Source organism: Triticum aestivum, chromosome 2D, assembly GCF_018294505.1.
Source record: "Triticum aestivum cultivar Chinese Spring chromosome 2D, IWGSC CS RefSeq v2.1, whole genome shotgun sequence".
NCBI classification, from domain to species: Eukaryota; Viridiplantae; Streptophyta; class Magnoliopsida; order Poales; family Poaceae; genus Triticum; species Triticum aestivum.
The window spans coordinates 159,398,954-159,412,707 of NC_057799.1; the positions used below are offsets into that span (position 1 = coordinate 159,398,954).

General features: G+C 45.7%; 2 protein-coding genes across 2 annotated transcripts; one reads left to right on the forward strand and one right to left on the reverse strand.

Annotated features, from left to right (window-relative positions):
* Positions 1-1,476: 1,476 nt before the first annotated feature.
* LOC123052339 (pre-mRNA-splicing factor 18) lies at positions 1,477-4,854 on the forward strand. Its single transcript, XM_044475478.1, has 2 exons — positions 1,477-2,552; positions 4,249-4,854. Exons 1-2 carry the CDS (start codon positions 1,665-1,667, stop codon positions 4,654-4,656), a joined length of 1,296 nt encoding a protein of 431 aa, XP_044331413.1. The 5' UTR covers positions 1,477-1,664; the 3' UTR covers positions 4,657-4,854.
* Positions 4,855-5,774: 920 nt separating this feature from the next.
* Positions 5,775-6,387, reverse strand: LOC123055729 (protein YABBY 3-like). The gene is made up of 2 exons (XM_044479619.1): positions 6,032-6,387; positions 5,775-5,948 (listed from the first exon to the last, which is right to left on the reverse strand). Exons 1-2 carry the CDS (start codon positions 6,353-6,355, stop codon positions 5,775-5,777), a joined length of 498 nt encoding a protein of 165 aa, XP_044335554.1. The 5' UTR covers positions 6,356-6,387.
* Positions 6,388-13,754: the final 7,367 nt, after the last annotated feature.

Below are 13,754 nucleotides of genomic sequence, written 5' to 3' on the forward strand. Positions count from 1 at the left end.
GCAAAGAGAAGCAGGAAAAGAACACAAGCCGCAGGCATGGCTCAGGTAATTTTCTATCTAGGACCCATTCCATTTTTTATAATGATAAATGTGTCGGAGACATTGTCGGATGGCCTCGACGGTCTTGTCAAAAAGCTAGGACCCATTCCATTTTTTATAATGATAAATGTGTCGGAGACGTTGTCGGATGGCCTTGACGGTCTTGTCATAAAGCTAGGACACATTCCATTTTTTTAATGATAAATGTGTCGGAGACGTTGTCGGATGGCCTCGACGGTCTTGTCATAAAGCGAGGACACATTCCATTTTTTGTAATGATAAATACCTTTCCATCTTGACATGTTGCACTATGATGTCCTCAGGAAAGAATCTTGCACTATGGACATATTCACTCAAAGGACCATTGCACTGTTGATGTTTTGTAGGATCAACCAGCAAAAACAACCAGGAAAAAAGGCAAGAACACACCTCAGCAAGCAGGGCCATGCTCTCAGCCAACAAGTTCACAAGCAGCTCCAAGGGCACCAACAAGGGCTCCAACAGCTACAAGGGTACCAACACCTCCAAGAGCTCCTGCAACTACAAGGGCACCAAGGCCATTTAGGGCACCAAGGACTTCAAATTCTCAGCCAAGCACATCTTCATCACAAGTTCCAGCTTATGGTGATGGGAGGTTCGAGTGGCTTCTAACAGGAAGGAGGGGATAGTGTGCTTATGCTTACTTATGGGCAGTGGTGATGTGTAGCATCAGTGACAAGCTTGAACTTTTGTTGATGTAAAACATCATCTTAAATTATGTGTTTTGGTCATGTTAAACCTAGCTCTAGTGGATGATGAATGACAGTGCAAAACTACTGGATTTTGTGCTTTTGGTCATGTTGAACTTTATTCTAATGGATGATGAATGAAAGTGCCAAATGATATGGTCAAATTTATGCAATTCAGACATATATTCAGGTTTATGTGTTTTTGTATTTTTAGTGAGATTGCTGCCAGTTTCAGACATATAGTCAGGTTTATGCAATTTGGACAAAATCCATGTACCCCTGTTGCTTTGCAAGTGTTCCCTTTTAGACAAAATTTTAGCTTTGCACGTGTTCACTCATAAACAAAACTGTTGCTCTGCATATGTTCACTTCTGGACAAAATTCAGACAAATAGATAAAGTAGTACTCATTTCAGAAAAATATTCAGACTTAGTAACCCTCACTGCCGATTCCCGCGCGAAACAGAGGCCTTGGTCAATCCTACCTGGCAAAGCATCTGCCACGTCTGCAAAACCGGCGTCTCAAACTACCCAAAACGCCATCAGGGGGTGATTTGTGTGGTATTGGACAGTCCAGGGGATTAAGAACCCGGTTTCACAGTTGGGGGGTGATGTGCTCGAAATCTGAGAGTTCAGGGGGGTATGTGGACTTCTTTCGCGCGCCGGGTACAAACGATTCCCATAAAACTTGGCTTTTCCCTGAAAAAACAGAATCTCACCGATTTCTAAAAAAAAAACAGAATCTCACCGGTGCGTACCGGAGGTTGAGAGGAGTCGTGGCCGCCGTGTCAAGAGTATTCCCGTGTCAGAAAGCCACACCGGCGCCGCCTCCCCCCGCCCCATCTCCATCCCCGTCTCCGGGAAGCGGCGAGGAGCCTTGCGCTGCATCGCCGTAGAGATGGATCTCCTGAGGAAGGAGCTGGAGAAGAAGCGGAAGGCGGCGACGGCCGACTTCGGCGGTAAGAACTTTGTCCGGCGGTCGGAGCTGGAGGACAAGCAGCTCCAGAAGCGCCGCCAGATCCCCGCCAAGGTTCCTTCTGTGCCCACCCCCAACTCCTCCGCCGCCTCCGACCCTACCAACTCCAACGCCGACCCAGCCCAGGCCGGGGGCGGGAACCCTAACCCTAGCTCCTCCGCCGCCGCGGCCTCTGTTCCGCCCGCCCTCGCGGGGAAGAAGGCCACGCCGGAGGATACGCTCCACTCCGAGGAGCGCCGCATTGATGAGCTCGTCCTCCCGCGGAACGAGGTCATGCGGCGCCTCCGGGTGCTCCGCGAGCCGGTCACGTTATTTGGGGAGGACGACGCCGACCGCCTTGATCGCCTCAAGCTCGTGCTCAAGTCCGGAGCCATCGACGACATTGACGACCTCGAGATGACAGAGGGGCAGACCAACGATTTCCTCCGTGACATGATTGAGCTCCGCATGCGGCAGAAGGCTGGTCGAGATGCCTACGGCAAGGGTAAAGGCAAGCGTGTAGGTGCTGGTGATGGCGGCGAGGGTGGCGCCCTGGGAGATGATGTGGATGAAGGGGATGGGGATGCCCGGAGGAGTGGGGATGATGCTGACGCAGACAAGGACTCGAAGCGAATGAAGACCAAGTTTGAGGAGCTTTGTGATGAAGACAAGATCTTAGTCTTCTTCAAGAGGTTGCTCAATGAGTGGAACCAGGAGCTGGATGATATGACAGAGCTGGAGAAGCGTTCGGCAAAGGGAAAGTCAATGTTTGCAACATTCAAGCAGTGTGCGCGGTATCTCAGTCCCCTGTTTGAGTTCTGCAGGAAGAAGGTGAGAATATTTTGGTGTTCTGTCAGCTGGTTTCTTAAATTGTGTGATGTTATTTTCATTCAGTTATGAATTAAAGTAATTGTGCGAGAGTGGGGTGAATTGGGATTTGAAATGATGCTTGCGATGACATGATGTACCTGCAAAATTCAGAATCATGGGTGAAGTGAGGAGTGCTATTGTGTAGAACTTAAGAGTTGTATTAGAAATAGGAGATGACAAAACTTGACATCTAATACAATTTCAACCTTCTGCTCAAATCCTTCTTGGTTCTTGCATTGCAGCCTGAAGAAGTCGTAGAGTATTTTGGAATGGAAAACTGATCAAAGAGATGGTCATTGTCATACATATTTTACATATAAAATATGCATGTATACTGAGACTAAAATAGTGGTAACCGGAGCAACATCATCACATAAATAAATTTATTAAGGAAAAGGGGCCTACATCTGGTCATCAGTTGAATGTAATGATAGCAGATAGTTATAAATGGTCATCTAATGTTTCTTATGACCATAGTAACCTGGCTGTATTTACATAGTTTCTTATGACCATATGACTTCAGTCTATCTCACTAAGATCTTGTGATTATGTAAATCACATTTGCTAGAGATTCAACGAAGCTTATGAACTTCTCAATGCTGGTAGTGCCAGAGGATCACTATATATTCTGTACCTTAGGCCAGCTTACAAAGCTGTAATGATATAACTTCTCTATGAATATCTCTTATATATCCATGATACATGGTAGACATGCTACTTCCTAGTTAGTGTGATGCTAAACTTGCATTGATTTTGCAGTTTTGCACAACATTTTTGCATCTGCTCCTTTATATCTGTTTCACTCTGCCAAGGATCACACTGTTTTGTTGTTACTTCTGCACTATAAATCATAACATATCTAGTTATGAAAATCCTCTCATTTTTACAGTATACTTCTTATTAACTAGTTGATTCATTGTATGCTGGATATGCAAATTAAAAACCATGTACTCTGAGTAGTGTAACGAGTCATGACTGTATGCTTGGTATTCTTTGGTTGGTGTTAGTTTCAAGTTTAATATAGCTCTTATGCGTGTAAAGAGTAGCTGTACGGCTGTATCAGGAAACACACACATAATCAATTCATCCCTATTATAGGGAGGGTGCTCTTGTAAAATGACGAAAACAGTTTTGGTGAAAACTCTTGTAGCCTGGGGCTCAATTGTTTATTATCAATCGAAATTTCAAGGCCTGACTCAAAAGCCAACGGTTAACCTTTTTTTTTCAAACCCCTTTAAATTTTTGCTTCTTTGTTCTCATTCTTCATCTGTGTTGTGCATGTTCTGGCATACAGTGTGGTTTCTGATTCATTGTGATGTAGCTAGCCACCTGGCCCCGATATAGTTCTGAATCTAAAAAAAGAAGGGCTCAGTTGAACTTTGCGCATATTCTGCTAGCAGGTAAGGACCTTTTTGAGGAAGCGACTTTTGATGGTCCTTTTAATGGATTCAGCTTCCTCTTAAACTCTTTTCTTACTTATCCATGGATTCACTTTCTCATTAAAGAACCTGCTCGTGCTGAATTGTGATGCTCACATCTGAATTGTGAAGAGTGTTTATGAACTTTATGTTGTACCTTCCATGCCTACGTTATGTTGACCCTCTCCTGACTGAAACTGCTTGGCATTTCTGACGCCAATTATTGCTTCTGTGTTTAGGTTCTTCCCGATGACATCCGTAAAGCATTGCTCTTTATTGTGGACTGCTGCATGAAGCGTGATTATTTGCAAGCAATGGACCAATACATCAAGCTGGCCATTGGCAACGCGCCATGGCCTATTGGAGTCACTATGGTTGGTATCCACGAGCGTTCTGCCCGAGAGAAGATTTACACGAACAGTGTGGCTCATATCATGAATGACGAGACCACTCGCAAGTACCTTCAGTCGATCAAGAGGCTCATGACCCTTTGCCAGCGGCGTTATCCTGCTCTGCCCTCCAAATCAGTGGAGTTCAACAGCCTGGCAAATGGGAGTGACCTGCAGGCCCTTCTATCGGAGGAGAAGAATCCAACGAAAGGTCCTTCTGAGGACAGGCTCCGGCTGATGCCAGCCTCAAAAGAGTGAGGCTTCAACCCACAAGCTTGGATCAGCAATATAAGTTTGGGGTCTTTGTGTAATCTAAACTAAATGCGACATTTCCTGTTATGTTTCCATTTTTGTACTGACGCGGAACAACAGAAGAATCATGTATGTTAGTCAAAATTGCTAAAGAAGCTATGATTATCAGTGCCAATAGAATTCACTGTCTGAGGTTTCATGAAATCAGCTTATAATTGCATAAACATCCTGCACAGTTGAACAAAGGTGTTGGCAAACCATACTTGGTTAATCAGGTGGGCTATCTCATACTCCATCCGTCCCAAAATACTTATAAGACAATTTTTGACAAAAATGGTCTTGCATTTTGGGACGGAGGTAGTACTAGTTATGTTCTCACATAATAGATCAGACTTGGCTACTTGGGTAACAGAGGCAAATCACTGTGCTTGGAAGAGGATTCACTGTCTCACTTGCGTGGAAACTAATTTTGCTCCCTCCTTTTGCAGTTTGCATGTGTTGCCGGCAGCAGTTTCATCAGTCTCCCTTGTGCTGAATTCTGGGTAAGTGAGCCCACTGCATTACAACAACAAATTGTAATTTCCAAATCACAAGAACGAAGTTTGGATGAAGATACAAATGGGCAGCAATTTAGAAGCTGTTTTTTTTTTGGTGGAGACATCAATGCCTACGTTTTTAGCGGCTGTGCTGAATGCTTCTTTGTGTGTGATGTCAGGCTCCATGGCTTTAATCCTCTTTATCTCTTCCCTGAGAACATGGTGAATATGTTAAAAGCTTCTATTGCCTCTCAAAGGAAAAAGGTTGGCAAATTTCTTACTTGATGAAACAGTTGTATGCCGACGGCGTCCGCTGCTTCCTCACCGGCGCTGCAAAAGAAGCATATGCTTAGCATCATGATCTGTCTGCCGGTGCGCAAGAAAAGACGGGTAAATCTGTCTACGTTTGTTGACGGCAGTGGCACTCTTCTCCACGACCTCTCCCTCCCAGTCGCCGTCGTCGTTGTCGCCGGCGCTGCTGTCGTCCGACCATTCCCTCGGCGGCGGATCAACGCCTAGCTCCTGTTCCACCAGGCAGTTTGGTATACAGTTGAAGCTGAAAAGAAGCATGCGTACAATGTCCTCCCCCTATATGATGATGTCCATGCAAAGCAACTTGGTAAGCAAAGTGCTGACCTGCAGAGGCAGCTCGACGGACGGCGGCGGTGGTGGGGGAGAAGCCACGCTGACGGAGAGGATGCCGGCGCAGCGGCCGCACTGCACCGCCACCATCTTGAGAAGGCCGCTGCACGGCACGTTCACCTGCACGTACGCACGCGCGCGCGTCCAAGTGAGCTCCTGCACACACACTGTGACGCGACGAGAGAGAGCCAAGTGGTACGTACCAGCAAGATGGTGTTGCAGAACCTGCACTGCACGTAGCCGAGCCGCTCCGGGAGGCCGAGAGCTGGGAGAGATGCCGACGACGACATGGCGGCGGCGACGGCGACGACGAGCCGTGTGATCTGTGGGCGCGCGTATGTGCGGGTGGTGCGCCGTGGAAGGGACCGCGGTTTATAGGCACGAGCAACACTGACTGGAGCAACCTGGTGGCTAATCCAACATTTATCGCAACGCGCACACACGTCCTCTTGGGGCAGTGGGGCATGCATGTGCGCGGCAGGGTTCGCGTTGCAATCAGCACAGTGAAAATTGCTCCCGATCGCCATGAAACTATGCACAGCAGCAGGAGCCTCGAAACGGCAACCTCGTGGCCGGGTGAGGGGCGTACGTACGGGAGGGGTCTAGGAACAATCTTATCAGGCCAACACAACGGAAACGAGCTCCGAGAAGGCGGGTGGCCCATGTCGGCAATTCTGTGATCCGAAGCCCATGCAGGGTGATGGCGGAGTAACGATCATGGCAGAGATGGCATGCATCGCACGCACTCGGTGACAATCGGGTGGCATGCCTCGCACGCACTCGGTGACAATCGGGTTGCCCGGCAGGGGGCTCCTCGGCTACGTGGTTTCAGCGTCTTGTTGCCGCGGAGATTCCTCCGTTTCGGGGACGGTCTGTTGCGCCGGGGACCCCCTGTTTGTCCGTGGCAGAAGGCAGAGTGGCTCGTTTGGTAGGTGTAAAACGTAGGTTTTGAGGAACTGGCTTAACCCTCAAAGGGATGACCTATCACATATATATAATGATGACATACAAGTCCAACATCAATAAGATATGATTTACACAATAGGGCTACAATACGAAGTTTAACACCCTCCCTCAATCTCAACTCACGCCTGAAGTATCTAGGAGGTTGAGATTGCGCCTACAGACCTCAAACATGGGAGAAGGTAGAGGCTTGGTGAAGATGTCCGCAAGTTGATCTTTCGAAGAGATAAACCTGACTTGTACTAGCTTCTGTGCAACACCTTCCCTCACAAAATGATAGTCAATCTCAATGTGTTTAGTCCGTGCATGGAACATCGGGTTTGACGACAGAAACGTAGCACCGATGTTGTCACACCAAAGGACCGAAGGATGTGGCTGAGCAACTCCTAGCTCTCGAAGTAGGGACTCAATCCATATAAGTTCAGCAGTTGCATTGGCAACCGACTTGTACTCAGCTTCTGTGCTGCTGCGGGAAACAGTGGCTTGCTTGCGTGCACTCCAGGCGATCAGATTAGGACCCAAGAACACAGCATGTCCCCCCGTGGATCGCCTGTCATCTAGACACCCAGCCCAATCAGCATCAGAGAATGCAGAAAGAACTCCGGAGGAACTGGGGCGCAGGTGAAGACCAAAGGAGACAGTGAGACGCACATAACGCAGTATGCGCTTCACATCAGACCAGTGTACATCAGTGGGAGCATGAAGATACTGCCACCCTGTTAACCGCAAAGGAGAGATCAGGACGCGTGATCGTCAGATACTGCAGGCCACCAACAATACTTCTGTACTCAGTAGCATCCTCAGGAGAGAGAAGAGCACCATCAGCAGCAGAAAGGGTGTCAGTGGAGGACATGGGCGTAGGCGATGGCTTGCACTTAAGCATACCAGCACGGCGCAAGAGATCAAGAGAGTACTTCTTCTGGGTGAGAGCCAAACTGCCACGAGACTGATGAGCGACCTCAATACCCAGGAAGAAATGAAGTTGTCCCAAATCCTTAACTTCAAAATCACGACCAAGTGCAGTCACAAGAGCATCAGCAGCCGTCGGAGATGAGCTCACCAGGACAATATCATCCACATACACAAGGAGGTACATGGTCACACTCGGTCGCTGAAACAAGAACAGTGAAGTATCAGCCATCGAAGAAATGAACCCATGAGTGCGTAGAGCTGAAGCCAGGCGAGCATGCCAGGCACGGGGAGCCTGCTTCAGTCCATATATGGCCTTCGTCAGATGACAGAGATGATGAGGCTGAGTGTGATCAACAAATCCAGGTGGCTGCCGCATGTAAACCTCTTCTTCAAGCAATCCATGAAGAAAAACGTTCTGCACATCAAGCTGGCGGAGAGACCATCTGCGAGAAACTGCCAGAGACAGAAGAAGTTGAATAGTGGTAGGCTTGACAACTGGGCTGAATGTATCCTCATAGTCCAGGCCCTGACGCTGTTTAAAGCCCTTAGCCACGAGGCGCGCTTTGTAGCGCTCAATGGAACCATCTGCATGTTTCTTCACTTTGAACACCCACTTCGAATCAATGATGTTGACGCGAGACGGAGGGGGAACAAGTGTCCAGGTCTTATTCTTCATAAGAGCATGATATTCTTGTTCCATAGCAGCCCTCCAGTGTAGAATACTCATAGCGGCTTGATAACTGCGTGGTTCGGCGGTTGGATCATCCACAGCATGAGCCAGGCAAGCAGCAAGATAGGTGACCGTGCCATCGGTGCGCTCCTTGGGACGAACAATGCCACTGCGGCTGCGAGTGTGTGGACGCCGCGGGGGAGCAAACACCGGGGCCGGCGGGATGTCCGGAGCAGGTGAGGCTGGTCCAGGGGACTCCGGCAAAGAAGGACCGGGTGACGTCGGGCCGGGCGACGGCGGACCAGGCGACGTAGGCCCCGGTGGCGTGTGAGCCGCTGTAGACCCAGGCGAAGTAGGCACCAAGGACGCCCGCGCGGATGGCGAGGGCGACGATGGAGAGGAGTCCGGGCGAGGAGGTGGCGACGGAGACTGCTCAGAGGAGGCTGTCACAGGCTCTGGCCCGGTCACAGTAGCCAGCATGGGCTCCGGCCCAGGCGCGGTAGGAGACGGGGCGCCCGGTGTGGGGTCGAGAGCGGGAGGCGGTGCATGCACCGGCCGATCGATGTGCACCACAGGTGACGTAGCGGGTCCGTCAGGGAGGAGTTCCAGGCGAGCTCCACGTCCAATTCCTGCACAATGATTAGGTAACAACACAGGCGAATATGCAACATCTTCAAATTGGCCAGGCATAAGAGGAGATGAATGCATAGAAGGTGTTGTGGTGGATGACTGAGGCATGGCAGAAAAGGGGAAGACGGTCTCATCAAAAACAACATCCCGAGATATGTAGACTCGATTGGTTGGGACATGGAGACACTTGTAGCCTTTATGGAGAGAACTATACCCTAAAAACACACACTTTTTGGAGGGAAACTCAAGTTTGCGATCATTATAAGGACGAAGATGAGGCCAGCAGGCACACCCGAACACCTTAAAAAAGGTATAGTCAGGAGTTTCACCTAAGAGAAGCTCAATCGGAGTTTTCATATTAAGAACACGCGTAGGTAATCTGTTAATGAGAAAACACGCGGTAGCAAAAGCATCACTCCAAAAACGAAAGGGTACAGAAGCATGAGCAAGAAGTGTGAGGCCGGTCTCAACTATATGGCGATGTTTGCGCTCAACACCGCCATTCTGCTGATGTGTATGCGGGCATGATAAACGATGAGAGATCCCAAGCTTATTAAAGAAGGTGTTGAGGTTGCGATATTCGCCCCCCCCCCCCAATCTGATTGAACATGGATAATTTTATGCTTGAGTAGACGTTCAACATGCAATTGAAACTATATGAATATATCAAACACATCAGATTTGCGCTGAAGAAGATAAAGCCAAGTGAAGCGACTATAGGCATCAACCAAACTGACATAATAGTTGTGACCACTAACAGATGTTTGTGCCGGACCCCATGATACGTCTCCAACGTATCTATAATTTTTGATTGCTCCATGCTATATTATCTTCTGTTTTGGACATTGTTGGGCTTTATTATTCACTTTTATATTATTTTTGGGACTAACCTATTAACCGGAGGCCCAGCCCAGAATTGCTGTTTTTGCCTATTTCAGAGTTTCGCAGAAAAAGAATATCAAACGGAGTCCAAACGGAATGAAACCTTCGGGAACGTGATTTTTGGAACGAACATGATCCAGGAGACTTGGACCCTAAGTCAAGGAAGCTTCGAGGAAGCCATGAGGTAGGGGGGCGTGCCTACACCCCCCAGGCGCGCCCTCCACCCTTGTGGGCCCCACGTTGCTCCACCGACGTACTCCTTCCTCCTATATATACCTACGTACCCCCAAACGATCAGATACGGAGCCAAAAACCTAATTCCACCGCCACAACCTTCTGTACCCACGAGATCCCATCTTGGGGCCTGTTCCGGAGCTCCGCCGGAGGGGGCATCAATCACGGAGGGCTTCTACATCAACACCATAGCCTCTCCGATGAAGTGTGAGTAGTTTACCTCAGACCTTCGGGTCCATAGTTATTAGCTAGATGACTTCTTCTCTCTTTTTGGATCTCAATACAATGTTCTCCCCCTCTCTCGTGGAGATCTATTCGATGTAATCTTCTTTTGCGGTGTGTTTGTTGAGACCGATGAATTGTGGGTTTATGATCAAGTTTATCTATGAACAATATTTGAATCTTCTGAATTCTTTTATGTATGATTGGTTATCTTTGCAAGTCTCTTCGAATTATCAGTTTGGTTTGGCCTACTAGGTTGATCTTTCTTGCAATGGAAGAAGTGCTTAGCTTTGGGTTCAATCTTGCGGTGTCCTTTCCCAGTGACAGTAGGGGCAGCAAGGCACGTATTGTATTGTTGCCATCGAGGATAACAAGATGGGTTTTTTATCATATTGCATGAATTTATCCCTCTACATCATGTCATCTTGCTTAAGGCGTTACTCTGTCTTATGAACTTAATACTCTAGATGCATGCTGGATAGCGGTCGATGTGTGGATTAATAGTAGTAGATGCAGGCAGGAGTCGATCTACTTGTCTCGGACGTGATGCCTATATACATGATCATACCTAGATATTCTCATAACTATGCTCAATTCTGTCAATTTCTCAACAGTAATTTGTTCACCCACCGTAAAATACATATGCTCTTGAAAGAAGCCACTAGTGAAACCTATGGCCCCCGGGTCTATCTTCATCATATTAATCTTCCAACACTTAGTTATTTCCTTGGCTTTTTACTTTGCTTTTATTTTACTTTGCATCTTTATCATAAAAATACCAAAAATATTATCCTATCATATCTATAAGATCTCACTCACGTAAGTGACCGTGTAGGGATTGACAACCCCTTATCGCGTTGGTTGCGAGGATTTATTTGTTTTGTGTAGGTGCGAGGGACTCGCGCGTAGCCTCCTACTGGATTGATACCTTGGTTCTCAAAAACTGAGGGAAATACTTACACTACTTTGCTGCATCACCCTTTCCTCTTCAAGGGAAAACCAACGTAGTGCTCAAGAGATAGCAAGAAGGATTTCTGGCGCCGTTGCCGGGGAGGTCTACGCAAAAGTCAACATACCAAGTACCCATCACAAACCCTTATCTCCCGCATTACATTATTTGCCTTTGCCTCTCGTTTTCCTCTCCCCCACTTCACCCTTGCCGTTTTATTCGCCCTCTCTTTTCCGTTCGCCTCTTTTTCGCTTGCTTTCTGTTTGCTTGTGTGTTCGATTGCTTGTTTGTCGCGATGGCTCAAGATAATACCAAATTATGTGGCTTTACCAATACGAATAATAATGATTTCCTTAGCACTTCGATTGCTCCTCTTACCGATACTGAATCTTGTGAAATCAATGCTGCTTTGTTGAATCTTGTCATGAAAGATTAATTCGCCGGCCTTCCTAGTGAAGATGCCGCTACTCATCTAAATAGCTTCGTTGATTTGTGTGATATGCAAAAGAAGAAAGATGTTGATAATGATATTGTTAAATTGAAGCTATTTCCTTTTTCGCTTAGAGATCGTGCTAAAGCTTGGTTTTCGTCTTTGCCTAAAAATAGTATTGATTCTTGGAATAAGTGCAAAGATGCTTTTATCTCTAAGTATTTTCCTCCCGCTAAGATCATCTCTCTTAGAAACGATATCATGAATTTTAAGCAACTTGATCATGAACATGTTGCACAAGCTTGGGAGAGGATGAAATTAATGATACGTAATTGCCCTACTCATGGTTTGAATTTGTGGATGATTATACAAAATTTTTATGCCGGATTGAATTTTGCTTCTAGAAATCTTTTAGATTCGGCCGCGGGAGGCACTTCTATGGAAATCACTTTAGGAGAAGCTACTAAACTCCTAGATAATATTATGGTTAATTATTCTCAATGGCACACTGAAGGATCTACTAATAAAAAAGTGCATGCGATAGAAGAAATTAATGTTTTGAGTGGAAAGATGGATGAACTTATGAAATTATTTGCTACTAAGAGTGTTTCTTCTGATCCTAATGATATGTCTTTGTCTACTTTGATTAAGAATAATAATGAATCTATGGATGTGAATTTTGTTGGTAGGAATAATTTTGGTAACAACGCGTATAGAGGAAACTTTAATCCTAGGCCTTATCCTAGTAATCCCTCTAATAATTATGGTAATTCCTACAACAATTCTTATGGAAATTTTAATAAGATACCCTCTGAATTTGAGACTAGTGTTAAAGAGTTTATGAATTCGCAAAAGAATTTCAATGCTTTGCTTGAAGAGAAATTGCTTAAAGTTGATGAATTGGCTAGGAACGTAGATAGAATTTCTCTTGATGTGGATTCTTTAAAGCTTAGATCTATTCCTCCTAAGCATGATATCAATGAGTCTCTCAAAGCCATGAGAATTTCCATTGATGAGTGCAAAGAAAGAACCGCTAGGATGCGTGCTAAGAAAGATTGCTTTATGAAAGCGTGTTGAAAATAAAGATGAAGATCTAAAAGTTATTGATGTGTCCCCTATTAAATCTTTGTTTTGCAATATGAATCTTGATAATTATGGGACTGAATATGATCCACCTTTACCTAGAAGGCGTTCCAAAAATTCGGAGTTTTTAGATCTTGATGCGAAAAGTGGGATTGAAGAAATCAAAACCCTAGATATTAATAAACCCACTATTTTGGATTTCAAGGAATTTAATTATGATAATTGCTCTTTGATAGATTGTATTTCCTTGTTGCAATCCGTGCTAAATTCTCCTCATGCTTATAGTCAAAATAAAGCTTTTACCAAACATATTGTTGATGCTTTGATGCAATCTTATGAAGAAAAACTTGAGTTGGAAGTTTCTATCCCTAGAAAACTTTATGATGAGTGGGAACCTACTATTAAAATTAAGATTAAGGATCATGAGTTCTATGCTTTATGTGATTTGGGTGCTAGTGTTTCCACTATTCCCAAAACTTTGTGCGATTTGCTAGGTTTCCGTGATTTTGATGATTGCTCTTTAAACTTGCACCTTGCGGATTCCACTATTAAGAAACCTATGGGAAGAATTAATGATGTTCTTATTGTTGCAAATAGGAATTATGTGCCCGTAGATTTTATCGTTCTTGATATAGATTGCAATCCTTCATGTCCTATTATTCTTGGAAGACCATTCCTTAGAATGATTGGTGCAATTATTGATATGAAGGAAGGGAATATTAGATTCCAATTTCCATTAAAGAAAGGCATGGAACATTTCCCTAGGAAGAAAATAAAACTACCATATGAATATATTATGAGAGCCACTTATGGATTGCCTACCAAAGATGGCAATACCTAGATCTATCCTTGCTTTTATGCCTAGCTAGGGGCGTTAAACGATAGCGCTTGTTGGGAGGCAACCCAATTTTATTTTTAGTTTTTTTTGCTTTTTTGCTTCTGTTTAGGAAT

What these genes read in the sequence shown, in the direction of transcription:
- LOC123052339 (XM_044475478.1), top strand. Translation starts at nt 1,665, where the DNA reads ATGGATCTCCTGAGGAAGGAGCTGGAGAAGAAGCGGAAGGCGGCGACG. An exon ending in TTGAGTTCTGCAGGAAGAAG is followed by an intron (nt 2,553 to 4,248) that starts GTGAGAATATTT and finishes TTCTGTGTTTAG; the next exon opens with GTTCTTCCCGATGACATCCG.
- LOC123055729 (XM_044479619.1), bottom strand. Translation starts at nt 6,355, where the DNA reads ATGGCGATCGGGAGCAATTTTCACTGTGCTGATTGCAACGCGAACCCT. An exon ending in TCTGCAACACCATCTTGCTG is followed by an intron (nt 5,949 to 6,031) that starts GTACGTACCACT and finishes GCGTACGTGCAG; the next exon opens with GTGAACGTGCCGTGCAGCGG.